Raw genomic sequence first — 27,261 nt, forward strand, 5'->3', positions numbered from 1 at the left:
GCAGCAGAAGGCACTGCATAGGGGCCGGGGTGGCTGGTGCCAGGGCCTTCCTAGTAGTGGTAATTCTTGGTGGCAGAGTTCAGGGAATGCTAGACTTGGGGCCTGACCTGTCCCCCTTTCCCTTTCTTCACAGCTGCAGATGCTGCGGGGGCTAGGGCCACTTGCAGTAGCTGGGGTAGAGTGGCCAAGATGTACTGCACCTGGGTGATACTTCCAGGCTTTGCCTAGAGGGATGGACAGCAGGCTTCTCGGGGGCACAGAGCCATTGGGGTCACTGCCAGTGGGCCCCTGCTGCTGCCCCACCTCCTTTTACCAGATGGGGAAGGGTAGTTCAAGGTTTCCCTACAATTCTCTAGCATTCTCTTTTCTTAATCTGATCTGAGATAAGAGGGGTTCGCAGGGAAAACATGTGACTGTTTACAGTCCTAGTACTGAGATACACTCTTGATTCCAGTGGGAGGGAGTAGGGAATGCCGAGTGATCAGGATTGAGGGGAGGTATTTCAGCAGGGGGCAAGTTTCTAGAATTACCCCAAAGTCTCAAGAGTTTTCTCCTGCAATCTTAAAATGATTAATTTCCAAACTCCTTAATGATTAATCTCAAAATTTCCAGAATCTGCTAAGATGTTTTAGCAGCTCCAACTTACTTATCTAACTTTTATTCTGCAACCCCCACTTGGCCAGAGTTGAGATCACAGAAGAAAAAAAAAAGTCTTATATTCTTTTCCTCTTTTAAAAAATAATGTAACCTCCCATGGAAAGCCTTCAGGAGAACAATTCCTATTGGCACCAAGTCCCAGCACTAGTGGCTGGTGTATCTGAGTCACAGCACCATAACTGTCAACCTTACAGAGTTTGTTCTAAGAAAGACAAACAAAATTAGGCTGTATACCATGTTTATTTCTCTTAAAGAGGGTGGATATGCATATTGGATGCAAGGTAGTCATTTGAAAATGAACTCAAAGAAAGGCCAGTTGAAGAAGACTATATACTTATAGAGCAAGGAAGTGTGCCCCCCTTCCCTTCTTGATGCAGGATGCCTGTGTCCTTTGTCAGACATGGGAATGTCATTTAACCTCCACAATGACTAAATGAAAGGACAGCTCTTACATCTAGGGTAACAATGATACATTTATTTCATTATAATTTATTTTCCATTCATAGAAAGGACAAAGCACAGTCTTAGTCTACTCAATTGAAAAAATGATACAAAATAACTAAAAAAAAATCCAAGCATCATCATTATCAAATAAAACTATGAATGTCATCTTTCCTGAAATATAAAGAAACAACAAATATGTCTATATCTATATAAACTTCATTTAAGAACCTTGTGTCTTAAAACAGATAGCACATTAGTTGGGTTGGCAATTATTTAAACATAAGATCACAATTAATTAGTATAATTTTGTGGAACAACAGCAAAGTAAAGTTACTTGATCATTATGTGAGCTATTGTGAAGTAGTTAATCCTTACAATATTTGTTTTCAATCCCTAAGCTCTTTGTTTTCTTTTACCTTTTATAATGACTCCATGCACAGTTTTGTTCCTTACCATCATATATCAGGATAGGAAAAAGGCAAGCAAGCATGTATCAAACAAAAGAATGTACTGTTGATTACATGAAAATGTCCACATGGGTCACACTGGAGTAAGAAAACCCAGAGAGAAATAAAAAAATCAAACATGCACAAAAAGCTTACAGAGTGTTAATTTTTCTTAGATATGAAGATTTTTTTCTCCCAATCAATTTTATGTTTTGTGAAACTTAATAGTGATCTTAAAGTTGCTGAGTCTCTCTCTGTGGGAAATTATCCATTTTACCTATTTTATTAAAAAGTCTCTACTAACAAATACTTAGAAGCAAATGAATGCAATAATACTATTTTTTAATGAAGACTCTAACATTTACATTGAAATATACAGTACAAAAATTATTCAATTTAAAGAAATGGGTATAAAGTAGCAATAGATCTAATCTCACTTCTTATAAATATTTTTTAATGACTAATGTATCCTAAAAAGATAAACTCTATGTTTAATTAGCTAACAAGGATGTGCTAGCAAAATATGATTCAGAGCTTATTATTCTTGAAGCATGATTACTTGAGAAATTTGATTCACTATCAGTGAGTTTCTTCCATATTCACACTCAATATTTTGAACCTACCAAGGTAAATAAAAGAATGCTCTTTTTTTCTCACCATCTATAAAAACTCATTAACTAAAACTCTTTATAGACACAGTCAGAACATAAACATTATTGGCTACTGCTAGATGTCCAAGTTCATTTATTCTTGTTTTTATTTGTTTTTTTTTAATTTTTAGGCAGTTGGGATTAAGTGACTTGCCCAGGGTCACACAGCTAGTAAGTGTCAAGTGTCTGGTCTGAGGCCGGATTTGAACTCAGGTCCTTCTGACTTCAGGGCCAGTGGTGTGTTCACTGTGCCACCTAGCTGCCCCTCAAGCTCATTTATTCTTAATAAAAAAAAAACAAACAAAAATATTGGTATGCTGTTTTGGTGCCCCTTAGCCTTTTTTTTTTTTTAAGTATTCCATCAAAGTGGAAACTTTTCTTAGAAATCATTTTAGAGAATACTAAAAGATTTTCATACCCAAAGCTAATTGCCTAATTTCATACCTTGACTAAAGGAAGTTAATACTTGGGAATGAAGGATTAAAAAGAAGATATAATATTACTAAATCATTGTAACCTGACTCCCTTTTGTGCTTCTGATGAATAACAATTATTCATTTCCAATCTTCTTTCACATCTTAAAAAAATGAATGAAATTATTTAGTAATTCAGAATCAGAATTCCACATAGGAATGAAAAGACTAACTAAAATTTTAGCTAAAAAACAGAATTGAGGTTTCATAAAATAAAATAACCTGAAAGTAGAATTTATCATCAGTATGACAAAAAAAAATCTAAATTATCTGTTATTTAGAAAACTATTCTATTTTTAAAAATCCAGTGCTATTAGATAACTCAAATGTATGTACTTTCACTGAAAAACCTTCATAACTGGACTTCTTTCAAAATGTTTCAAATATTCAAATGTGTATTTCTAGGGTGGGAAAAGCTTTACAAGATGAATTCAATGTTTTCCTTTGACTGTACCTCCAAAAACAAAGTATTGTGAATGATATGGCCATTCTAAAACACATAGGAGACAAAACATATAGAATACAAACAAATCAAGTTATTCTTACATTTGTCACATAAATTAATGTTTTAATCTCTAGTATACCTCACAACTGGTTATTAAAGCACCCTTGGATGGTGATTTTACTCTTACTATACAATCTATATTAGTGGATGTTAACAATTAATTTGCTCTATTGACCAAGTCATGCAACTGTCACAAATCAGTTTAAGAGTTTTATAAGGCATATTGTAACAAGTTAAAATCATTTTGTATACAACCCAAAGAGTATTCATTAGATGAATGGGTTCCTGGATGCCTCAGTCCTTGAATTTACTGTAACCCAGCAGGGAAAATTTTTAAATATATAATTGATTTGGCTTGGGATAGTGCCACAGGAATCAGAAAGAATGGTAGTCCTTAAAGATTTGAAGAGCATTCACAACCGTACATTGATACCAGATATCCACTACCATCAGAATTCCCAAAAAGCTAGGATGCCAAAGGCAGGCAGCAATAAGCCAAAGAGACTAGGTGAAACTTCAGATGCACCTAAAAAGTAAACATAGTTTGTTATTTGTGATTAATTAATAGGTATCATAATAATTCAATCAACAATGAAAAAAATCGAGAATATCAAATGGCTCCTTTCAAGCCAGCTTTTTACCAGTCTGTATCACAATAAAATTTGTACTAATGCAAGGATTTCTATGATATCTGGTCTCTGTAGTTCAGTATCCCTTTCTTATATAAGCAGGATATGGTTTTGCTTAGAATTTTGTAGTTAACAAGTGCTACCTACTCTCTGAGGAACATAAATTGTTATTTCTTCTGCTATAAGACCATATATATATTTATCCATTAATATTTATAACATTTATAAATAGTTATATTAGTAAGTAAACCCTTTATTTGATATTTGTGTATGTGAAGGTTTTCTAGGCTCTAAATTAGCACTTCACAAGTGTAAGTTGGGGTAGGGTAGTGATAGAGGTGGAGAAACATAAGCACCATTATGAAGCTTTGGATCCCTCCCTTGTGAAAATAATCCAAGACTACTTGGTGTTCATTTGTAGGTGTTAATTACTCCTTGCTTTTTTGTTTAAAACCTAAAACCTATCCTGTTTGCCCAGTGATTGGATGTGTTCATCTGAATTGAGTCAGCCCCACAGCACTGAGCATTAAAGTTAGCTAATTGTTAGCTAATTTATATAAACTAGGGAATATTCTATTTTAATGGAATAATCCATCAATAGTAGAGGCTACAAACAAGTGCCACCATGCCCAGATATCCCCAGAGACTCCTACAACCAATATGCAGTAAGCACAAAAATAAGTAGATGCACATACAAAGAACAGATAACTTAGTAACGTTCTACTGCACCAATCATTTTAAACAGAGAAAATATGTCAAGTGGAAAGTAGGTATTTTGCATCTGTGTAACACTTCAAAATGTACACATAACTTGACTTGGCCGAAACACTTTAAAGTGATAGCACTGGTTCTGAAGTCAAAGGACCTGCAATAACATACTAACACTATTACTATCTGTGTGACTTTGTACAAATCACTTCCCCTCTATAGCCTCAATTTTCTAATCTGTAGAATGAGGAATAGACTATCACTGCTAAGGACTCAATAAGCTCTAGAGCTAAGATCCTATGAGCTGTATATACTTTGATTTGATTACATTTATTACACAGAAAAGCAATTTAATTAAAATAGCACATTTGTTCAAATTTACCCTATCTTATCCAAAGAGTACAGTCAATGGCTTAAAGTATGATTTGGGAAAACATTTGATATTCAAAACAAAATTTTAGCCAAATAATTTCTTTAATCAAGTCAACAAGCATTTATTAAACATTTACTATATACCACTCACTGTGTTAAGTGCTTGGGATAGAAAGGCAAAAAGTACATTCCCTTAAAGTGGTGGAAACAACCTGAAAACAGGCATGTGTAGGATAAACTGCAGATAATCTCAGAGGGAAGGCAATAACAACATGAAGAATAAGAAAAGGTTTCTTGCAGAAAGTGGGATTTTATTTTATTTTTTATTTTAAGTGACTTGCCCAGGGTCACACAGCTAGTAAGTGTCAAGTGTTCTGTCTGAGGCCATGTTTGAACTCAGGTCCTCCTGACTCCAAGGCTGGTGCTATATCTACTACACTACCTAGCTTCCCCCAAAAGTGGGATTTCAGCTAAGACTTGAAGGAATCCAGGGAAGCCAAGAGATGGAGATGAGGAGGGAGAGAATTCTAGACTTGGGGATGCTAAAAGAGAGTTTATATTCTAATAGAAGAATAAAAAACAAATGTTTTTTCAGAATCCTACTAAATGTAGAGAATAACATAGAGAAATATAAATAAGAGAGACAGACGATGGTTTTGCTGTTTTAATGGTCTTCAAAGTCAGAAATAGGGAACTATACTGGAGATAAAAGATGGAGAGAGGGGAAATCATTATCACATAATAGTGATGCATTAGATAAAGAAAACATGGAGGAAGAGGTGGGGAAAATGGACATTACTTTCATATGAAATAATAATTAACAAAATTACAACATATAGATAAAGACACAAAAACACACTAAATTCAAAAAGGAACTAGGAGGGAGGAAAGATAGGGGAGAATGCAGGCAAGAAGTTAAGAGAGAGGGCAGGATAGGTAAGGGAATAATCATAAGCCTAACAAATTCCAGTGTTGGAGTATATGAAGGAGGGAAATGAAAGGAAGAATAAAAGCCTGATGTCAGAGGTTGGGCAAGGAGAAGAGATGAGAGGCAAAGGAACAGAAACAGATTAATTCATTTATAGATTACATCTTTTACCAACTTCTTATTTGTAAACAGTGTATTGGGCACAAAGAGCAGAAAAGGTACAAGAGGACAGGACAACTGGAAAAATATAACTAATAATCATAATAGTGAATGTGAATGGAGTGAAGTAACCCATAAATTAGCAGAATGGATTAGAAAATAAAATTCAACAAGATATAATTTACAAGAAATACACTTAAGATATAAAGATCCACATGGAGTTAAAAATGAGAAATGAGAGCAGAATTATGCTTCAGCTGAACTTAAAAATGCAAGGGTAGCAAATATATACAACAAATAATAAAAAGAGATAAATAGGGAAAATATTTATGATTAAAGGTGTCATAATGAATCCATGTAAATATATGACATATTCACCATTTAGTGAATGTAGCATCTAAATAATTAAAGGAAAAGATAATTGAATTTCAGGAAGAAATATATAGACAGTAAAATTATAAATGTGGAGAACCTTAATGTATTCCTTTCAGAGCTAGATAAATCTAAAGCTAAATAAGAAAGAATTTAAGGTCCTGAATAGAAACATTACAATAGATCTCTGGCAATTAATAAATGGAAAGAGAAAGAAGCTTACCTTTCATTTCAGCTTGACTAAAATTGACTATGTATTGGGGCATCAAAACTTCATTAAAAATACAGAAAAGTAGAACACTAAAAACATTATTCATGGATCACAATGAATTACACTTCTATTCAATAAAGGGCCTTTGAAGAAAAATTTAAAATTAATCAGAGACTAAATTCCAAAGAACTGGTGGATCAGAAAAAAAATTATGGAAATAAAAAAATTTCAGCCAAAAAATGACAAAGATGAAGCAAAATTACAAAATATATGTGTCATACCTAAAGCAGTTCTTAGGAAAAAATTTATATCTCTAAATCAACAAAAGAGCTAAAGAACAATTCATTTATTTGTATATAAAACTAAAAAAAATTAGAAAAAATAAATCAAGAACCACATAGCAAAAAAACAAATGAAACAAATAACAAAGTAGATATTCTGAAAATCAAAGGAAAAATTAATAAAGCTTAATTTAAAAAAAAGAAACCTAGACAATTTCAGCATTGTTTAAAAGCTGTGTTGTACTCTTTACGTTACATTTAAGAGGCCATTAAGAAATGTGTCATGTGAACTTGAGAAGTGTTTAAGAAACTCTTTAATTCAAGGCATTGGGGGACACTCTTGAAAAGCCAAAGTTTGAATCTAAATCCCCAAAGAACCTTCCAAAATTGAGGGTATGGACAAATGTGCCAAATGGATCTCAGTTGATTTGTTGAGGACAGCAAAAATTTAACTGGGAGAAGAATATATCAGGAATCATCCTATGGCACATACTTGGAGATAAGCAATGCTCCCCTAGTCATTACTGGTGATTCATGATGAAGCAATTCTTTTATTAATTTATTACTTGGTGAACCTTAGATACCTTGGGTTGTGTATATGTTTGTGTTATTTTGGATACATCTTAGGGTACTCTGCCAGACTGTTTACATAAAATCTAAAAAGGTAGATCCCAGATGTCCCTCAGTAAGCCACAACATTTTAGGAGTGTTCTAAGAGCTCTTGAAGATTTCAGTCCACTTAGAGAATCCATTACTATACTGCCTCAGATAGCAAACACTATACTTTGGGAATTATGACATCGATATTTTGATCCTAATGTTAATAAAATGACTTGCATACCTGAAATTTTAATTTGTGATACCACTCCATCTCCTCCATCACTGTGTGCTCGAACCTCCACAATATACTCTCCATCTCTGGGGATTGGGACCTCTATTGAATGCTTATGAGTTGAATACAACTTGCCTTCATGTTCACCATCAGGTCTGTAGAGCACCTTGTAAATTACCAACATATGAGAAGTTAATGAAATGACATTTACTGAGGTGTAGAGGTAGGGTTAGGAACAGGTACTGGACCTAATATTTCATTAGTATACAGAACTACCAGATGAGCAAACTCCCTCTACCAATGAGGGTCAGCATCTTTCCTACCATGTATAGTCTTAGAGGGTTTCCTGGGGCATTGAGATGTCAAGTGATTTGCCCAGAGTAACATATACTATATGTTTTTAAGGTGGATTTATTCCCAGGTCATTCTAGCTCCAAGACCAGCTCTCTATAGAGCTGAAAATGGAAAAAGATTTCTAACGCAAATTATCTCTTCCTTAAACTGTTCTAATTCATGGCTATATTTCATGAGGAAAAAAGGATAATAGCATTTTATATAACTCCAAGAATAAGGTTTTTCCATTGGTTCTGTATGGTCCAGTAATATCTATGACAACTGAATTTTACAATTTTCCCACATGAAACTAAAGATACAGGAGGACTTTTTTTCCCAAAAAGTATAAATCTAGGACTTTCACAAAGGATTAGAGATTATTTTTATACTTTTATTTTTATACTTTTCTCTGCCTATGGGTAGGAGGGTGTCTTAGGAGGGATATTAGTTTGGGACATATGGAAATAATCTTTTCTTATTTTTATTGATTTAGAGGTAGTACCTCAATCCATTCAAGACATCCCTATATGTTATATAAATATTATTGATGCTTACTTTATCACTGCTAAGTTCAAAACAGCTAAACTACAAAATTCTCTCATAGGATTCCAACACGCTAATGACTAAGAATCATTCTATTCTTTGCAGCTATTATTCCATCCATCTTGCATATGTCTGTATGCTAAAGAATTGCCCAATAATTTCTTCAAAATTCTTTTTAACTTCAATGCATGTTGTAGTACTAATTTATTTTCTTTTTTTCCTTTTTGGCTAGGCAATGGGGTTAAGTGACTTGTCCAGGGTGACACAGCTAGTAAGTGTCAAGTGTCTGAGGCTAGATTTGAACTCAGGTCCTCCTGACTCCAGGGCAAATGCTTTATCCACTGCATCATCAAGCTGCCCCTGTAGTACTAATTTCAATTGAAGTTCTACTCTGTAACTAGAATTACCAAGTTCTCTGGGATTTTTCTGAAGCAAGAAAAATATCAATTACAAGTTTCTCCATGCAAGATAAAAATTTGAATGAGAAAGAGACTAGAACTATTTGACTTGAGTCACCTTTTCTTTTTATGTACCTATCTCCAACTGAGCCAAAAGCAAATTAATTGTTTGTCCTTCTTTTACTTACTTTATATCCTGTCACTGTAGATTCATTTGACATTGCTCTGACATGATCCCAGGTGATAATGTACCTTGAACCAGATCTTACTGAACTAATAATCCTTGGAGGCTGACTTGGGGCTAGGGGGAAAAATAGCAACATGAAATTAGTAGTTATGTCAGCTAAGATCATTGTATTGCGCTATCCAGTCTTCATTGTATAATGCCAAGCATGAGCATTCAGTAGGGAAGATGGTTTTGACAGAAAGATAAAATACTGAGGAAAAGTACTCCAAATAGCCCTATAGGCTAGGATAAAGAGATAACTTTTTCCCATTCATCTTACTAAGAAGCTCACTGCTTCTCTGAAACAATCCATGTTTCATCACTTATTGTCTTACTATACACTTATAGCCTTCTTCATCTGGGTCATCTTACATTTTCAAGCAGCACTGATTATTAAAAATAGCATTTTTAGATGAGATTGAGGCTGAAACAGTGTATATTCATGCTTTAGAGTCACACAGCTAGTATATGCCTGAGGTAGGATTCAAACTCCTGACACTATTCTAGTATGCAAATCTTAGACCTTACTAACACTTCAAAAGGTGGTCAAGAGAATATAAGTAAACCCTGTGCTTACTCTCTCATCTGTACAAAATCTTCATATCTATCTAAATTAAAAGCATCCTGAATGAGGGAATTAGTAGGGAAGAAGTAGTCTTCCTTAAATGATGTATTCGAGAATGAACCACTTGTTTACCACAACCCAAGTAACTGAAAGATATCAACACTATAAGATCCCATTGTGCTTACTGTTTTTTTATTATGAAAAGGCATTTGAGAAAGCAGATCAAAATGCCAAAATGGGTGTGAACAGGCTACAGCACATAACCAATAGGTGTAAAGGATGTCATCAAATGTGTGACAGGCATAGATGATAGTCTGGTCACATGGGAAGAGCAAGGTATAACTACAGACCTTGGACTCTTTATGGGCCTCAGTTTCCTCATCTGCAAAGTGAAGGAGTAGACGAGATGGCCATTAAAGTCTCTTTTAGCTCTAACTCATCTAGACTTATATAATAATTTTCTTTTTTTATTATGAATTTGACAAATGCCAATTAAAATGAGCATTTTTATAATACATGGATGAAAAGAAGGATATGAAAGTGTGAATTCTGTAAAAATTGCTTTTCAAGTACATAACAAATTCAACATGTAATTTTCAAAACTTGTACAGCCTTCCTTTTCTTCCCTTTTTCCTCAATCACTGAATGAGTATTGCCTCAGTCAAATTGAGTCCTGTTAAAGACCTTAGTTTGAAAAGGCCAAGGTCTCCTACAGCAACTAGGCCATTTCCAGTTGAACTGATCTATATCTGGCCACTGAACCCAAATGACTCTGGAGGAGAAAATAAGGCTGGTGACTTTGCACAGCTCTCTCTCATTTAAAACCAGTTCAGTTGCATGTCATGGCATCACTTCCCTGATGTCATGGGTCTCTTTGAGAACAAAGGACAAACATCTTTGTTTGAACCCTACCTTTAATTTCCTCTTTTACCTTACCCCATTTTAACTGAAAAAAAAAATACTTTTTAAAAACAAATCTAGTCAAGTAAAACAAATTCCCACATTGGCCATATCCAAAAATAAATGTTTGATTATATATCCTGAGATTATCACCTTTCTGTGATGTAAGTAGCATGCTTTATTAATACTATGGAATTATGGTTAGCTATTGCATTGATAAGAGTTCTTTAGTCTATTTAAGTTGTTTTTCTTTACATTATTATTATTATTATATCAATTATTTTCTTATTCCTATTCATTTGACTTTTCATTAGTTCATATAAGACTTCTGAGGTTTGTCTGAACCTGTCTCATAATTTCTTATGGTAAAATAATATTCAGTTATATTCATATACCCTAAATTTGTTTAACTATCACTCAATTAAATGGCACCCTCTTAGCTTTTAGACCTTTGCCATTAAAACTACAAGAGAGGCAGAGACAGACAGGCATAGCATAAGTGGTTAGATTTACTGTGTCTGAGTCCATAGTTTCAAATTGCTTTCCAGAATGGCTGTAACAATTCACAGCTCCATCAACAGTGACTGAATATGCCTGTTTTCCCCTAGTCCCTACATTTGTCACTTTCTTTTTTTGTCATATTTGTTAATCTGATGGGTAGAACTCTAGAGTTGCTTTAATTTGTATCTCTCTATTAATGATTTTGAACATTTTTTCATATGGCTATTGATATTTTGTATTTCCTCTTCTGAAAAGTGCCTGTTCATAATCTCGACCATATGAGATCCTTATCAGAGAAAGCTGCTACAAAGATGTTTTCCCTACTTAATAGTTTCATGTATAGTTTTGACTGTATTGGTAGTGTTTGCCCAAAACCTTTTTACTTTAATCAAAATTACCAATTTTGTCTGCTGTGATCCTCTCTATCATTTGTTTGGATACAATGGATCCAAAATCCATTTTTCCTAATTTGTTTGTGTTCTAACCTTTTATACATGCTTCATGTAGCCATTTGACATTTAACTTGGTATTCTGATGAGACTTCTACCAAATCAATGTCCAGTTTTCCAAAGAGTTTTTGTCAAATAATAACTATTTGCCCCAATAGCTGGGGACATTAGGTTTATCTATTAAATTTATTTGCTTCAGTATAGCTAATCTGTTCCACTGACTGACCACTGTATTTTATTTTATTTTATTTTATTTAGGAATACCAAATAGTTTTGATGAGTATTGCTTCACAGTATAGTTTGAGATCTAGTACTGCTAGGTCCCCTTCCTTTCTATTTATGTTTATTATTTCCTTTGAGATCCTTCAGCTTTTGTTTCTTGACAGTTTGAATGGCATAGCACTGAATAAATTTAGGTAGTGCTGTCATTTTTTATTACATTAGCTTTGCCCAGTTTTGAGGAATCAATATCTTTCCACTTATTTAGGTCTGCTTTCATTTCTGTAAAGTGTTTTGTATTAATATACTTTTTATCATATGACTCAGTAGATTAACTTTCAGATATTTTATACATTCCTATAATTCACTGCAATGATAACTATAATTTACATAGTATTTTAATGTTTTCAAAGTACTTTATATATGTTACCTCATTTCATCCTCACAACAAGCCTGTGAGGTAGGTGCTGTTATTATCTTCATTATACATATGAGGAAACTGAAGCCAAAAAAGAAATGTTAAATGCCACATGGGTCACACAGCTACTATATTTCTGTGACAGGATCGTGACTTTGGTTTTGCTGATTCCAAGTAAGATGCTCATTTGTTTGGAATGGAACTTTTTTTCTCCCATCCTCCTATATATTTTTTTCTTTTTTTTATATGAGGCAATTGGGGTTAAGTGACTTCCCCAGAGTCACAGAGTTAGTAAGTGCTATCACTTCAGTTGATTTTCCTTGCATTTTTAAAAGTTATACCAAATATTAATGGTAACAATGGACATTCTTGTTTTATTCTTAATTTTACTGTAAAGGGCTCTAGCTTATATCCACTACATATAATATTGGTTCTTGGTTTTACATAGAAACTATTTAACATTGTCACTTATTCCTATGACTTCTAGTGTTTTGTAGGGCTTTTTGTTTTTTGTTTTCCTAAAGATTTATTTTTTTGCATTTTTGATATAGTCATGATTTTTCCTGTTGTTCTTAATGTGATCATAAATACATTTATGTTTTTTTCCTATTATTTAACCAACCCTGCAATCCTGATATAAATCCCACCTAATCTTTTAGATGAGTTGCTGTGGCCTTTTTGCTAGTACTTTGTTTAAAATTTTTATATCATTATCCATTCAGGATATTAGTCTATAGTTCACCTTCTATTTTTTCTGTGCCTTGTTTTTCTGTGCCTGGACAATATTTGTGTCAAAGTATGACTAGAATACATTCTGTTCCTATTTGTGAAAAAAAAAAGTTTGTGTAATATTGCAAATAATTTTTCATTAAATAGTTGATGCAATTCACTTCTAAATTCATTTAGTCCTTTTTTCCCCTTTGGAGTTCATTTATTGTTTGTTCATTTTCTTCTTCTGAGATTGGGTTATTTGAATTTTCTCTTTTATTGTTAATTTAGGTAGCTTATATTTTTATAAGTATTCATCCATTACAATTAAGTTGTCATTTTGGGGTACATACTTTAAAAATAATGGTTTCTAATATTTGCCTTTATTTCTTTTTTTGTTTGTGATTCTCTTTTTATTTTTTATGACAGCGGTTTGGCTTTCTTCTTTCTTTTAAAAGTCAAATTAGTTGAATGTTTATTTTTAAAAGGTTTGTGGTTTTATTACTTCAATTTTTACTTCTGATTTTCTCAAACTTTTCTTTGATTTTTAGAATTTCCATATTAATACATGTCTTTCAATTTTTTTGTGTTTTTTTCTTTTTTTAGTTGTCTGCCCAATTAATTGATCTTGTTGATGTGAATCCCCTAAGGACTGCTTTGGTTGGTATTGTGCAAATATCATATTGTTTCATTACTATAATTATCTATAATGAAATTATGTATTATGTCTATAATTTCTTATTTGATCCTTTAACTCCTTAGGAGTAAGTCAAGTCAGGTCAATAAGTACCTATTAAGTGCCTACTACTGACAGACACTTTAGTCTCCAACTCATTTTAATCCTTTCTTCAATAGCCCTTTATTCAGATTATTTCATCACATTTTTCTCAGTAATGGATGTGTTTAACATTTCTTCTTTTCTCCATTTATTGAAGAGGTTTTATGCCCTGGAACATCCTTCAGTAAGGACTGTCTCTTTCTTCCATTAGTTCTCCTGGAAGCTCCATTTTGGAGAGGGACCCAGGCTGTTCTTCATTTCCCCTCTTAGTTCTATTCCTGGACTCCTGGACTTTTCTGTTGGATACTTCCCTTGTCTATGGTGCTCTTTAGCATAATGTAGTTTCTCTATCTCTTTTAAGAAATTTGCCTTTGATATTGCTTTGTCTGAGATCATGAAATACAATAGTTTTTCTTTAGCTCCTTATTTTAACTGAGTCTTTATGTTTCAAGGATGTTTCTTGAAGACAGCATAATATTGAATTCTACATTCTAGTCCATTCTCCCATCCTCTCCTGTTTCATGGGCAAGTTCATCCCACTCATTGTGATAATTATTTTTTTCCCTCCATTCCATTCTCCAATATATCTTCCTCACTTTGCCATTTCTTTATCAAAGAGGTGATAATGAGAAAGGAATATACTCAGCATTACTGATCTATGTTTAAGTCAGTATGTTTCAGCTTCCCTATCGCATTCTCTTCCTCTCATCCAGACACCAGTAATGAGTATTTATTCTTTCATTCTTTCCTTTGAAGTGTTCCTTCACAAGTCACTCTCTAAGAATGGATTTTATTTTGTTGATGACTAATCCCTCCCAGAATCTATTGACAATCTATAAAAGGGAACTCTTTTTCTCCCTTCTCCTCTCACAGAGATCCCTGCTGTTTCTTTGTTGAGTTAAAGGTATTTCTATGTCAACTCTGTGTTATTATTGTCTATATTTTACCTTCCTTTGACCAATTTAGATAAAAGTGAAGACCAAGTGATTTTATACTTCTACTTTACCACCCAGATTTATGAAATAGAAGTTAAACTTCCTTCTTTTCCCTTTCTTTTCTAAGTGTATTCCTTTTGCTCTCTCTTTCCTTTCTTTTATGATCATCAGAACTACTTCCAGGTCCTTTGTCTCCCTCTATGACCACAAATGAAATTCTGATTCTAAAATGCATTGAACATTAGAGTTCCAAGTTGACACCTATATCATCTCTGTTATTAGAATGTAAATACTTTATTCTTCTGTAGTCTCTTCTGATTGCTCACTTGTATTTAACTATTTTGTGTTTCTCTTACCACCTGTAATTGCATTTCAACATTTTTACTCAGTCTTTATCACAGTTGCTTTAAAGTGTTCCATTTCATTAAAGGTCCATTTCCACCTATCCTATTATAATTAGTTTTAATGGAAATGCTACTCTTAGTTATAAGCCTATATCTTTTATGTTTTTGGATATCAAATTCCAAGATCTTTTCTCCTTTATAGTGGTAGCTCTACATTTTGTGTGTGATCCTGACTGTGGCTCCTTGATACCTGAACTCTTTCTTGCTGTACATTTTTTCTCAGTTCAGTTGTTTTTTTTTTTTACTTTGAGATAACATTTTCTATTTTTTTCAGTCTTTTGAGTCCATTTTAATATTTCATATTACCTCATGGATTTATTAACTTCTACTTAGTTTATTTGAATATTCATGGGTAGTGTTTTGTTACTCTTTTATTAACTTCTATTTGGACTTGTAAATCCTTCCAAGTCCCTCTTCTAGAACTCTCATTTCTTTCCCAGTAGAAATCTCATTTCATTTACAATATGATTTTTAACTAATTTTATTTCCTTCAAGAATTCTAGTTGACCTTCTGACCAAACTGTCTTTTATTTAAGTCTTTGCTTATAGATATTATGCAGTTAGTCTCTTCTGGCTTTGTTTCCTGGGAATCCCTTTTTTCATGATAGTTCATATTCCTCTTTCATTCTTTCACCTTTACTTCCTGAAATTTGTGTGCTTGGGCTAGGATCTGCACACTTATGGAAGGAATATTAGGGTCTTATTTGGTGTGAATCTATATTCTGTGGGGTCCTGCCACTGCTTTCTCTTATTATTGAATAGTGTGTTCCTCCAGGATTTCAGGTGTCCCAAAAAATGGTAACTCTCTGCATATAAGTAAAATCTGATCACTGCCCTCCTGGTCTGAGCTTTGCAAATCCTAGACCCCAATTTGGGTCTGGTTGACTGCTGCTAGCCCCCACTTTGGGAAGGTTCTCCACTTCAGAGATACAGGCCAATGCTGTATCTGGCATCCAGTTAGAGGATAGAAGCAACACAGCTATTGAATGGCTCTCTTCTTGCTCCCTGCAAGGTTCATAGCATCAGGCACTTACTACACTACAATTTGCTCATTGCTATAGGCTCTACCCTCAGTCTTGTTCCAGGGCAGAGCAACATGACTGCTCCCTCCTGTTCCCACTCTTTGTTTGGTATGCAACATCAGATGAATCTCTGCACTGGTTTTCCTGGCTAGACTGGCTGTTTCTCTGTGCTGACCTGGGTTGAACAAATAACTCACTGTGGTCTCTCCTCAGATTTCCCAATCACTACTCAGTTTGGTGATCTCATTTGATCATTGTTTAAGTAATTGTTGGATAGAACTGGGTTGTATTGTTTCCTCCTATTTTACCACGTATGCTTGCCTCCATATATGCAAGCCTCCATTTCTACAAAAATATTGTTTCCAAACATGCAATAAATATAGCTGCTTAAACCTTGTGAAAGTTTTTCAAAGACAAACTTTTGTAAAGTTGGTCTACTGCTCATGTTATTTCTATAATGGCACATAAGAATTGATAAAAAAAAAAGTTTGTTTTTCTTTCTTATCTTTCTTAGTTAAATAAAATGCGCCAGGTAATTGAAAGGCAATATTGGGAGGAAATAGATGAATTTCTTCCTAAGATGGATTCTAGATTGTGATGAAATGAACTTTTATATTCAGGTATTCTAAAATTAAAACACCTATACTTACGTGCTTTCCTTGTGTAGACATCAACCACATCACTGGGAGGTCCATATCCTGCACTGTTATAGGCCCTAACCTCCACAGAATACTGCATATCAGGTAGCAAATTTTCCAGTTTGGCAGAATAATCCTGACTGCTGACTTGAACTCTCTGTGCAGCTGCTTCCTTATCCTGTGCAGCCCAGTAACGAATCTGTAAGTGTTTAATTGTAGCATTTTGTTAAAATTCATATTTTAAATGTTTAAAACAATTTAAAACATCTTTTTTTATATTTTCTGAAAGCATTGTAACCCCTAGAGTTGGTTGAAAAAGTTGGCCCTAAATGTTCTTAGGTCTGTTAGCAATAACCTGTTTTTAACATATAATATTAACACTACCTTAACATTCACATAAATGTCAGGAGACATTTATTAAGCCTTTGTATGTAAACAAACATCATACTCTGCAAAATACAGAGAAAGATACAAAGCAATCTATGTTCTTGATGAGGTTATAGTATGATGGGGTTAAAGATATGTATACAAATTATTGTACTCCCTACCCAGCTGCCATGTGAACATGCATCTCTGTTTCTATCTTTGTTGTTAAATTACTGTACAAATTATTTGCAATCTCTCTCTATTTACGGTCTTGTTCCTCTCCCATCCATTCACCTCACATTTACTGAATTCCTAAAACCTAAATGTGACCATGCTACTCCCTTAGTCAGAAACCTTTAATGGCTCTATTTTGCCTTTAAGGTGATCTTTAAAAAATTATCTATCTGACATTTAAAACCTTCCAAAATATGGATCCCTCCTACCTTTTCAGTCTTATTTCATATCATTACCCATCAACACTCTCTATTCTGGTCAGACAGGTCTCCTAGCTCTGCAAAATATGCCTGGACCCTGAACAAAATATTTCTTCACCCAGATCCTACCTTTCGTAACTAGAGTGCAGTATCTAGTGGAATTTCAAACTTTCTTGAAAGCAATTTTAAAAAGCACAAAAGTTAGGTGACAGCTTCTATATTAAGTATCTTCACCTTTTAGTGCTCTCTGGCTCTGGAATTTACTTTGCACTGATTTCTTTGTACTTTGTATTGGGGGAACTGGACAATGAGAGCCTTAGAGGACATGCTGCGTGTTCTGCATGGTATCAAAACCGTGTAGAAGCTGAGTAAGTTTCCTTCCAGACATGAATATGGAGAGGCCTTTTCCCCTATTCAGAAATGGATTACTATGAACTGTTAAAAAAAAAATCTCTTAACTGGCTTCTGAGCCAAAACAGATTTTCATGGAAAAGTTTAAAAAGAAAAAGGGTTCTTTTTTCCATCATGGCTTTTGAATAAGGATAAAAAATTCTGTGGGACCCTAGATATGAGAGGGACTTCAGATTCTCTTTCTTACACAGTTGCTATGTGGCTATGAATGCATGCTGCAGTTGGGTTTTTTTTGTCTCTCCTGTATTTGTGTTTTTCTGATCTTTGGTGAATGATTATCAAAGACAGAATGAATCAAGTGAACTTAAAAGGATCTTGTGAATTTAGAAGGTCAGAAGAGCTACCAGAGGTCTGTTCCATGTTTAGTGATTATTCATTTCAGATCAGGAAAGAACTTCTCTTCTCTAGTAGCAAGTGAAGGAGGAACTTCTATAAGCCTCCAGGTGAGGAGAAAGGCAGCAGTGGCAGAAACATTAATAACCTACCACCAATTGTCTATTTTCCTTACCTGGCTACCATGTGAGCATGAATTTCTGTTACTGCCTTTGTTGTCAATATTATTTCCTGGTCCTGGGTGAATGAATATTAGAGACAGAACAGACCAGATTATGACCTGAGCTTCAAAAAGTTGGACAAGCCAATAGAAGTCCAGCAACTATAGTTTATAGTAGAACTTGCCATTAGTTTAGCATCTAAATTCAGTAAGGATCTGGTGCTGATAACTGACCTGCTTGATTCAGTCCAACAAGAACAGGTAAGTGAGACACCATATCCTACAAATAAGAAAGGGTCATTGGTTATGACCTCTTCTAAGTGAACTTTAACTTAGAGTCCACTGTTACTAGAAACCAAGTGGCTGGGTATAGGGAAGAGTGTGCTCCAGTTTTAGGAAGGATGTTCTTAGGCTTCAATCCTTGTTGTACCTTCTCTGTAAATAAGCCTTCATAAATAAATAAGCTAATTAATTAGTTATTTGATACTGATGAGATATCAGCTGGTTAGATGATATTAAGTAAAGAGAAGAAACACTGGATGGGGGGTTGTGAATCATAGTATTAGAAAGATGCTCCCAACATATCAAGATTATCCCTAGAAACCTAATGGAGCACCTCACTCTGCAGAGTAATCTAATGGAGAAGTAACAAGGCTTGAAAAACAAAAGTGATCTATTACTGCATCCTCTCATTTTGTTTCCTCTTAATATGTCTTAAATAATATAATTAATGACATATCCTTCAAAACTGCACTGAAGCTAGAAATCAAACAAGTGTCACACATAGGACAGTTAGGTTGATAATTGATAGAATATTGGTCTTAGAATCAGCCAAGGAATTTGAATACTGTTTTACACTTACTCTATGTGACTTTGGAGAAGTCACTTAATTACCTTCAGCATCAGTTTGCTCATCCATAAAATGGGCAAAGTAACAGCAACTATCTTTTATGATTGTTGTAAGAATCAACTGAAATAAAATATGTAAAGTGCCTTGTAAACCTAAAAGCAGAAGAAGAAAAGCTAGCTATTGCTATGATTATGTTAGTAATAAAAATGATAATAAATAATTGATTATTTGTCTAAGTGGGAAGGATTTTTAAAACTGTGTTGTGGTCTATTAGGAACTAAAGTCCCCTGAATTTTAAAATAGAGATTAAAATAGTATGTTGTATAGAATGTTTAATAATATTTTAAAATATTTATATCATAATTATTATTTTAATTAATATAACTAATTAATTTTATTATTTTAATATTTAATAATAGTCTTTTTTGTTCTATTTTTCCTAAAATATTTTTAAATTAATATGAAAGCTATGAATTATATTTTTTACTCTTCTTTGAAAAAATAAGCCCATAATTTACAAGTGAAGTGTGAATGAACTAGGAAGTAATTATTATTTGAAGTAAATAATATTCACTATAAACCTACAGATACTTTTACATTTTTGAAGATACCAGATGAAGCTGAGACAGTATAACACGACTTCATCAAAAAGCTAAAACGTTAGGGGCAGCTAGGTGGTGCAGTGGATAGAGCACTGGCCTTGAAGTCAGGAGGATCTGAGTTCAAATCCAGCCTCAGACCAAACACTTGACACTCACTAGCTGTGTGACCCTGGGCAAGTCACTTAACCCCAATTGCCTAAAAAAAAAAAGCTAAAATATTTGTATATTTTAAAATTTGAAACATGTTTGGTGTAAAAAAAGGAATTCTCTATAGATCAGCCAGCTATTCCTTTTTTTTAGTTGACATTATACTGATTGCATCAACCCCCAGGATATTTACAAATAAGACCCATAATCAAAAGATTTCTACTTAATTATCCACCCAGGAAGAAAAAAATAAGGGAATGAAATATGCCTGTTGTTCAGAGTGTGTCATACAATTATGTAGACATTCTATACATATCCATCAAATAAATAACTCTTGGATAAACATTGAATGTGAACAATTGTCTTTGCTACAATTGTTTGGGAAACAGAGAATAATGTGGTTTGACTTGGGAGAATTGCATAGTTCTTTAAGTGTCTCTCTTCTCCTTTTAAAAAAAATGGTCCCTTTTTCACCAGCAATCCTCTTCTGGTAATGTTATATGGCTATGAATTATGGAACACCATAGTATTCTAGTGTTAGAGAAATTAAAGCTACATTTCATCAAAAGGAACATGGAGAGCAAATGATCAGTATAAAGAGGCTACAACACATAATAAGTAAAGAATTATGCAGGAGAAATAGCATAAAGGATTTCATTGGAAAGACAAATGACAGAAAAAAAAGTAGACTGGTCATACAGTAACATCAAGGGATGCTATATATGTTGGAGAGACTAAAAGGACTTCCTTCCTCCCATGGAAAATTTATAGGAGGCAAGGATACACATGAAGAAAATGTGTGGCTTGATCATGAGCTGTACCACTGGAGAGTATCTACATTAACGCAATCATAATGTCATTGATATATTGAAGTCAGAAACACAGATGTTAGGGAGATTTGATGGAAAGATTTTTTTCTTTGATGGAAAGGTTTTCTTTTGCCATGTTAAGTTTGAAATACCAATGAAAAATACAGGTAGAAATGTTCAATATATGATTGATGAAATGAGACTGGAACTCAGTAGAGAAATTAAGGCTGTGTGTATAGTTCTGGGAATTGTCTATCTAAAGGATAAATGAACACATGAGAGTGGATGGGACCACAGAGAAGGTATAAGAGAAGAGAAAAGAAGACAGACAGGAACTGAGCCTTGGGGCATGCTAACAGGTGTTGGGAAAAGATTCTTAAGAAGTAATGGCAGGCACATAGGAGAACAATGAAAAAACACTGCCAAGAAAACTCAGAAATGAGAGTGTCCAGGAGTAGGTGTCCAAGCGTTAAAATACTTCTGAGGTGTCAAAAAGAATGAAGAGTGAGAAAGTGTCATTGGATTTCATGGTTAATCAATGTCTGTTTCAGTTTGTGGTGAAATCAGAAGCCAGAGTGCAAGGATTGAAAAGTGAGTGAAGTAGTGTCTATAAGCAAAAATAACTTTTTCTAGGAGTTTGGCTATGAAAGGGAGGAGAGATAATGTTGTAGGCATACTTTTTAGATGGACATATGTGTGTGTGAGCATGACTATATATATATATATATATATATATATATATATATACATAACATATATATATATATAAAAGTAAATAAATATAATATATATATAAATAAAAAATATGTGTATACATATACACATATACACATGTAGTATGCCAGTAACATATCTTAACCCACATTACATATCTACTTACTTTAATATTACTATAAACATAAATACATGTTTGTTTCTGCATATGTATATTTCATCTTCTAATTGAGTGAAATTAATTGAAATTATATTCTGCCCTATTTTTAGAATCCTACGGCATGAAAGCTGGAAATCAATCTAAGAGATTAATTCCATCTTTTTGTACATAATTACTTTTAGAGAATATATGTAACATTTATGGAATAGGAAGCATTTTCAAAATTTTGGCCCATTTTACAGATGAAGAAATTGACCTCTAGAGAGATAAAATCTTATCTTGTTCCTTGGAAACAGACAAAAAAGAAGAGGAAAACAATCTATGGGTTAAAATTTTGAAAATACTTCATATCCCACAAATGCTAGACAAATTCACCAAAAGTTTTTAATTTTTTACTCCATTTTCATTTTTTGAGTCCCCACAGCTTCTAGTATTGGTATTCAAATCATACTCTAAGAATCTGCCCATGGAATAATATGAACCTTGTCTTCAACTTTAATTTTCCGTTCTCTGTTACAGAAACTTCTAGGGCATCTTTGCAACGGACAATAAAATGTAAGCTTTTGGGGGGGGGGGTTGTTTGTTTTTTAGAGCTGGGATTGTTTTTCATTTGTATTTTCTATTCCAGACACAGTGCTGAGCATAAGGTCTTATTATCAGTACTTAATAAATGTCAAATGGAAATGTAAGCCAAGGTAGCAGAGCTGGATCGTCACTTGTTTCCCCACTACAGCCATGCTTTGTAGATTTGTGGATTTCATTTTTCAGTAGTGTCTTCATGACCTCCATCTGGAGTTTTCTTGGCAAAGATACCGGAGTGGTTTGCCATTTCAATCTCCAGCTCATTTTACAGATGAGGAAACTGAAGCAAACAGTGTTAAGTAACTTGCCCAGGGTAACATAGATTTCTGAGACCTGATTTGAACTCAGGAAGATATGTCTTTCTGATTCCAGGCCTAGAATTCTATCCATTGCACCACCTATTTGCCACAATTCTTTGTAGACATATCCTTATCATTTTTACATAGACTTCTTCAAAAGTAAACCATCAAACACATTCTTTCAGATTTATGTTCTACAGTAAACTAATTTACCATGTGTGTAAAGTAATCTTGTGGAAGCTGAATATACATATAAGAAGGCAATAAAAATACATATATTAGAACAGGTGTTCTTAACTTTTTTGTTACATGTAACTTTTTAGGCAGTCTGATGCAGCCTTTGGGCTCCACAGGATAATGTTTTTAAATGCATGTTATATAGTAGATGTGATGGCAAAGGTAATGTATTATATTTAAATAGTTATCAAAATATTTTTGGAAAAATAAGTTCATGGACTTCATGTTAATAATATTTTATTAAAGACATTTATATAAGAGAATGGTTTTGTCTATATTATAAAGAGGTTCTTCTTCAGGTCTCTTGTTTTTGATACCTCTTCCCAGTTATCTAACAAGTCTATCTTTCATTTAGCTCATTTTGCCTAGTTTATTGAAAGGATCGTGTTATCTTTCTAGATGTAATCTCTACTTCATATTCACCTTCCAGTTTTGCTAGCAGAGTCCTTGACATATAACATATCCCCCAACTGAATTCATCCTATAAAGTTGATTTGGAGGCTACATTACCCCAGGTGCCAGATTTCCTATGTCTCTGACTGTTTTTCCCTTTCCTACAGTCACCTCTCACTCATTAGCAATTAACCATTAATAATAAGAAAATGCTAATTAACATAGGAAAGTAAAGAATCTTCACACATAGTACACATAGTATACATCTATTTACCACACATACACATAAATCTATACTGTTACCTAAATTCAATTGTTTGGATAAGTCAAAGGAAATAGAATAATGCAATATTTTAACAATTATAGCAAAATTTATTTTAGAAGAATGTGTTTGCTCCAATAAAATTTGAACTCACCTGATAGCCTTCCACAGTTTTTTCTAAAACATGCTTCCAAGAAACGGAGATTTCAGAAGAAGATAGGACTTTTATGCTCACATCTGTAGGAGCTTCATTGGGTGCTAAAGAATTGATAAAAAGTTTCTTACTTTTCAGTGCTACATTTATTTACTACAAAATTTAATATGACTTCATATTTTAATATATCTTTGCTTTTATTTTATTTTTATCTTTTTAACATTACTTTGAATTTTTTTTGAGTTCCAAATCATTCCCCCTCCCTCTTTCCTCTCCTCCACCCATTGAGAAGGCAAGCAATATGATATCAATGTAAAGTCATGCAAAATGTTTCCATAATAGTTACATTGCAAAAAAAAAAGAAGAAAGAAAGGAAAAGAAGAAAGAAAGAGCAAGAAACATAAAACAAGTGAAGAAAATCAATCTGCACTCAGTTTGTAAGTTCTCTCTTTAAGGTGTATAGGATTTTTCATCATGGGTTCTTTAAGAATTGCCTTGGATCATTGTATTGATCAGAGTACCTAAGTTTTTCACAGGTGGTCATTCTTACAATACTGCTGTGTACAATGTTCTACTGGTTCTGCTCATTTTACTTTACATTAGTTTTTCTAAAACCATTCCCTTCATAGTTTCTTATAACACAACACTTCCATCACAACCACAAACCACAACTTGTTCAAACATTCCCCAATTGATGGGCATCTCCTCAATTTCCAATTCTTTGTCACCACAAAAAGATCTGCTAGAAATAATTTGGTCTTTCTTCTTTTTTGTAAATCACTTTGAAGTATTGGTATTGCCAGGTCAAAGGGTATACACAATTTTATAGCCCTTTGGGCAAAGTTCCAAATTGTTCTCCAGAATGGTTAGACTGATGCACAATTCCACCAAAAGCATATTTTTTTTTGTTGCTTAGTCGTTTTGTTGCTTCAGTAATGTCCAATTCATCGTGATGTCATTTGGAGTTTTCTTGGCAAAGATGCTGGAGTGGGTTTCCATTTCCTTCTCCAGTTCATTTTATAGATGAGGAAACTGAGGCAAACAGGGTTAAGTGACTTATCCAAGGTCACACAGCTAGTAAGTGTCTGAGGTCAGATTTGAACTCAGGGAGATGAGTCTTCCTGACTCCAGCCACCTAGCTGCCCTAACAGTTCTTTAGTGTACCTGTTTTTGCCACATCCCCTCTAAGTTATTATTTTCCTCTTCTGTCATGTTAGCCACTCTGCAAGGTCTGAAGTGATAACTCAGAGTTGTTTTAATTTTCATTTCTCTAATCAATAGTGATGTAGAGTATTTTTCATGTGACTACTGATAGCTTTGATTTCTTCTAAAAACTATCTATTCATGGGCATTGACCCAATTGGGAAATGGTTCTTATATTTATAAATCTGACTCAGTTGTCTATATATGTGAGAAATGAGGTCTTTATCAAAGAAATATGCTATAAATTTTCCTTTCAGTTTCCTGCTTTCGTTCTAATATTGACGGCATTGGTTTTATTTGTGCAATTTTTTTTTAAATTTTATGCAATCAAAATGATCCGTTTTATCTCGTTTGGTCATAAACTCTTCCCTTATCCACAGATGTGACAGACACATTTTCCATACTCCACTAATTTACTGATATCTCCCATCATGTACCCATTTTGACCTTATTTTGGAATATTGGTGTGAGAAGTTGGTCTATGCCTAGTTTCTGTGAAACTGCTTTCCAGTTTTCCCAGCAATTTTTATCAAATAATGAGTTCCTGTCTCAAAAGCATGGATCTTTGCATGGATCTAGATTACTAGATTATCCAGATTTTGCATTTATATAGATTATTGTTGTACTATCTAGATTACTAGATTACTTTGGTCGTTTACTACTGCACATTGTGTACCTAATCTATTCCACTGATTCTCCACTCTATTTCCAGGCCAGTAACAGATTATTTTGATGATTACTGCTTTATAGTATAGTACTGATAGGCTGGGGGCAGGTAGGTAGCATGGTGGTTGGAATCCTGAATTCAAATCCTGTGCCAGACACTTACTAGGTGTGTGACCCTAGGCAAATCACTGTTTGCCTTAGTTTCATCATCTATAAAAATGAGCTGGAGAAGGAAACAGCAAATCGCTCCAATATCTTTCCCAAGAAAACCTCAAATGGGTCACAAAGAGTTGAACAACTGAACAACAACTATTAAGCTACCTTTCTTCAATTTTTTTCATTCATTCCTTTGATATTCTCGACCTTTTGTTTTTCCAGATGAATTTTGTTCTTTTTTTCCCCTAAATGCTATAAAACAATTCTTTCTTAGTTTAATTGTCATGACACTGAATAAGTAAGTTAATTTAGGTAGAATGGTCATTTTTATGGTATTGGCTTGAAAAAGGAAGTTGTTGGTTATATAGTAATGAGGATCATGGGAAGAACATGAACAAAATGTCATGGAGAAGTTGCAAACTGCACTAGTAGAGAGAATATACTCTTAGTTCCATTAAAATAGTTATTCAAGTTTCTCAAGAAAATTAGATAATAGTATCATGGAGGTCAATACGATCATGGATATAACAGGCAGTAATGTTATTCCAATATTCATTTTATAGATGAGGAAACTGAGCCCTAAAAAAGTGAAATGATTTGATATACGGGTATAAGTAACAGATCCAGGATTTGAACCCAGGTTTTCTGACTCTAAATCAAATATTCTTCAATGCTATCTCATAGAGGAAAATAATTAGAATGAATTTAACTCCAAAATTTTATAATTCACTAAATTATTACACTTCTCACTAGCAATTAGGAAGTAGCACACAAATCTGTCTACACAATTTATCTACTAAGATTAGAAATAAAGCAAAATTAACTTGGAATGTCATTTTTACTTACCATCTTGTGCAGAATAAATGACTGCTGTTAGACTGAATGGTCCATCTCCTTTGCTGTTAAAGGCTTTCACTTTTACTTGAAATTCAGTGGAAGGGGACATTGTTTCATCTTTATGAACATACCGGCCAATATCTGGATTAGTAACTGTTACTTTTTTCCACTCTTTTCCACCAAATGGCTTGAAAGCCACTATGTAACCAAAATTGTTGCCATAGTGGTATTCTCGTGACAAAGGCTAAATGGGAAGAAAAGGTTAAATCCATTTCAGCTGCTATTCAAATGAATTTACCAGAAAATTTAAAGTCATTAAAGTACTAATGAATTGTATTTGTTTTTAAATAGTTATTGCTATGTTGTTGTTCAGTTGTTTTTCAGTTGTGTGCAACTTCTCATGACCCCATTTGGGGTTTACTTGATAGACATTGGAGTGATTTGCCTTTTCCTTCTCCATCTCATTTTATAGATCAGGGCTCAGGTAAACAGGGTTAAATGATTTGCCCAGGGTCACTAAGCTAACAAGTGTCTGAGGCCAGATTTGGACTCAGGAAGATGAGTCTTCCTGACTCCAAGCCTAACATTCTATCTACTCTTCCACCTAGTTCCCCAGATATTGTTATGTTGTTGTTTGTCCTTCATTCTCAAAGTGAACCATGACAACCGAGAGGTTATGTTATGACCTTCAAGTGAATTGGATTTAAGTGAGGGAGGGCTGTGCAAAATCATCAGCCTCACTTTCTCCTACAAAGCCATCTGGGTCCATTGAGGACTACTGG

General features: G+C 33.9%; 1 protein-coding gene across 2 annotated transcripts in view; it reads right to left on the reverse strand.

Annotated features, from left to right (window-relative positions):
• Window positions 1-1,112: 1,112 nt before the first annotated feature.
• CNTN1 (contactin 1) overlaps window positions 1,113-27,261 on the reverse strand; it is a 272,757-nt gene continuing 246,608 nt past the window's right edge. For both annotated transcript variants that reach the window (XM_020975799.2, XM_020975800.2), the window contains exons 18-23: window positions 26,489-26,723; window positions 23,618-23,721; window positions 16,717-16,903; window positions 9,130-9,242; window positions 7,677-7,833; window positions 1,113-3,701 (exon numbers count right to left, since the gene is read on the reverse strand). In XM_020975799.2, the coding sequence (XP_020831458.1) occupies window positions 3,625-3,701; window positions 7,677-7,833; window positions 9,130-9,242; window positions 16,717-16,903; window positions 23,618-23,721; window positions 26,489-26,723 (873 nt within the window). In that variant the 3' untranslated portion in view covers window positions 1,113-3,624. The remainder of the gene's footprint in view (window positions 3,702-7,676; window positions 7,834-9,129; window positions 9,243-16,716; window positions 16,904-23,617; window positions 23,722-26,488; window positions 26,724-27,261) is intronic.

The sequence above is a fragment of the Phascolarctos cinereus genome, unplaced genomic scaffold (assembly GCF_003287225.1).
Source record: "Phascolarctos cinereus isolate Bilbo 61053 unplaced genomic scaffold, phaCin_HiC Scaffold_1;HRSCAF=81, whole genome shotgun sequence".
Lineage (NCBI taxonomy): Eukaryota > Metazoa > Chordata > Mammalia > Diprotodontia > Phascolarctidae > Phascolarctos > Phascolarctos cinereus.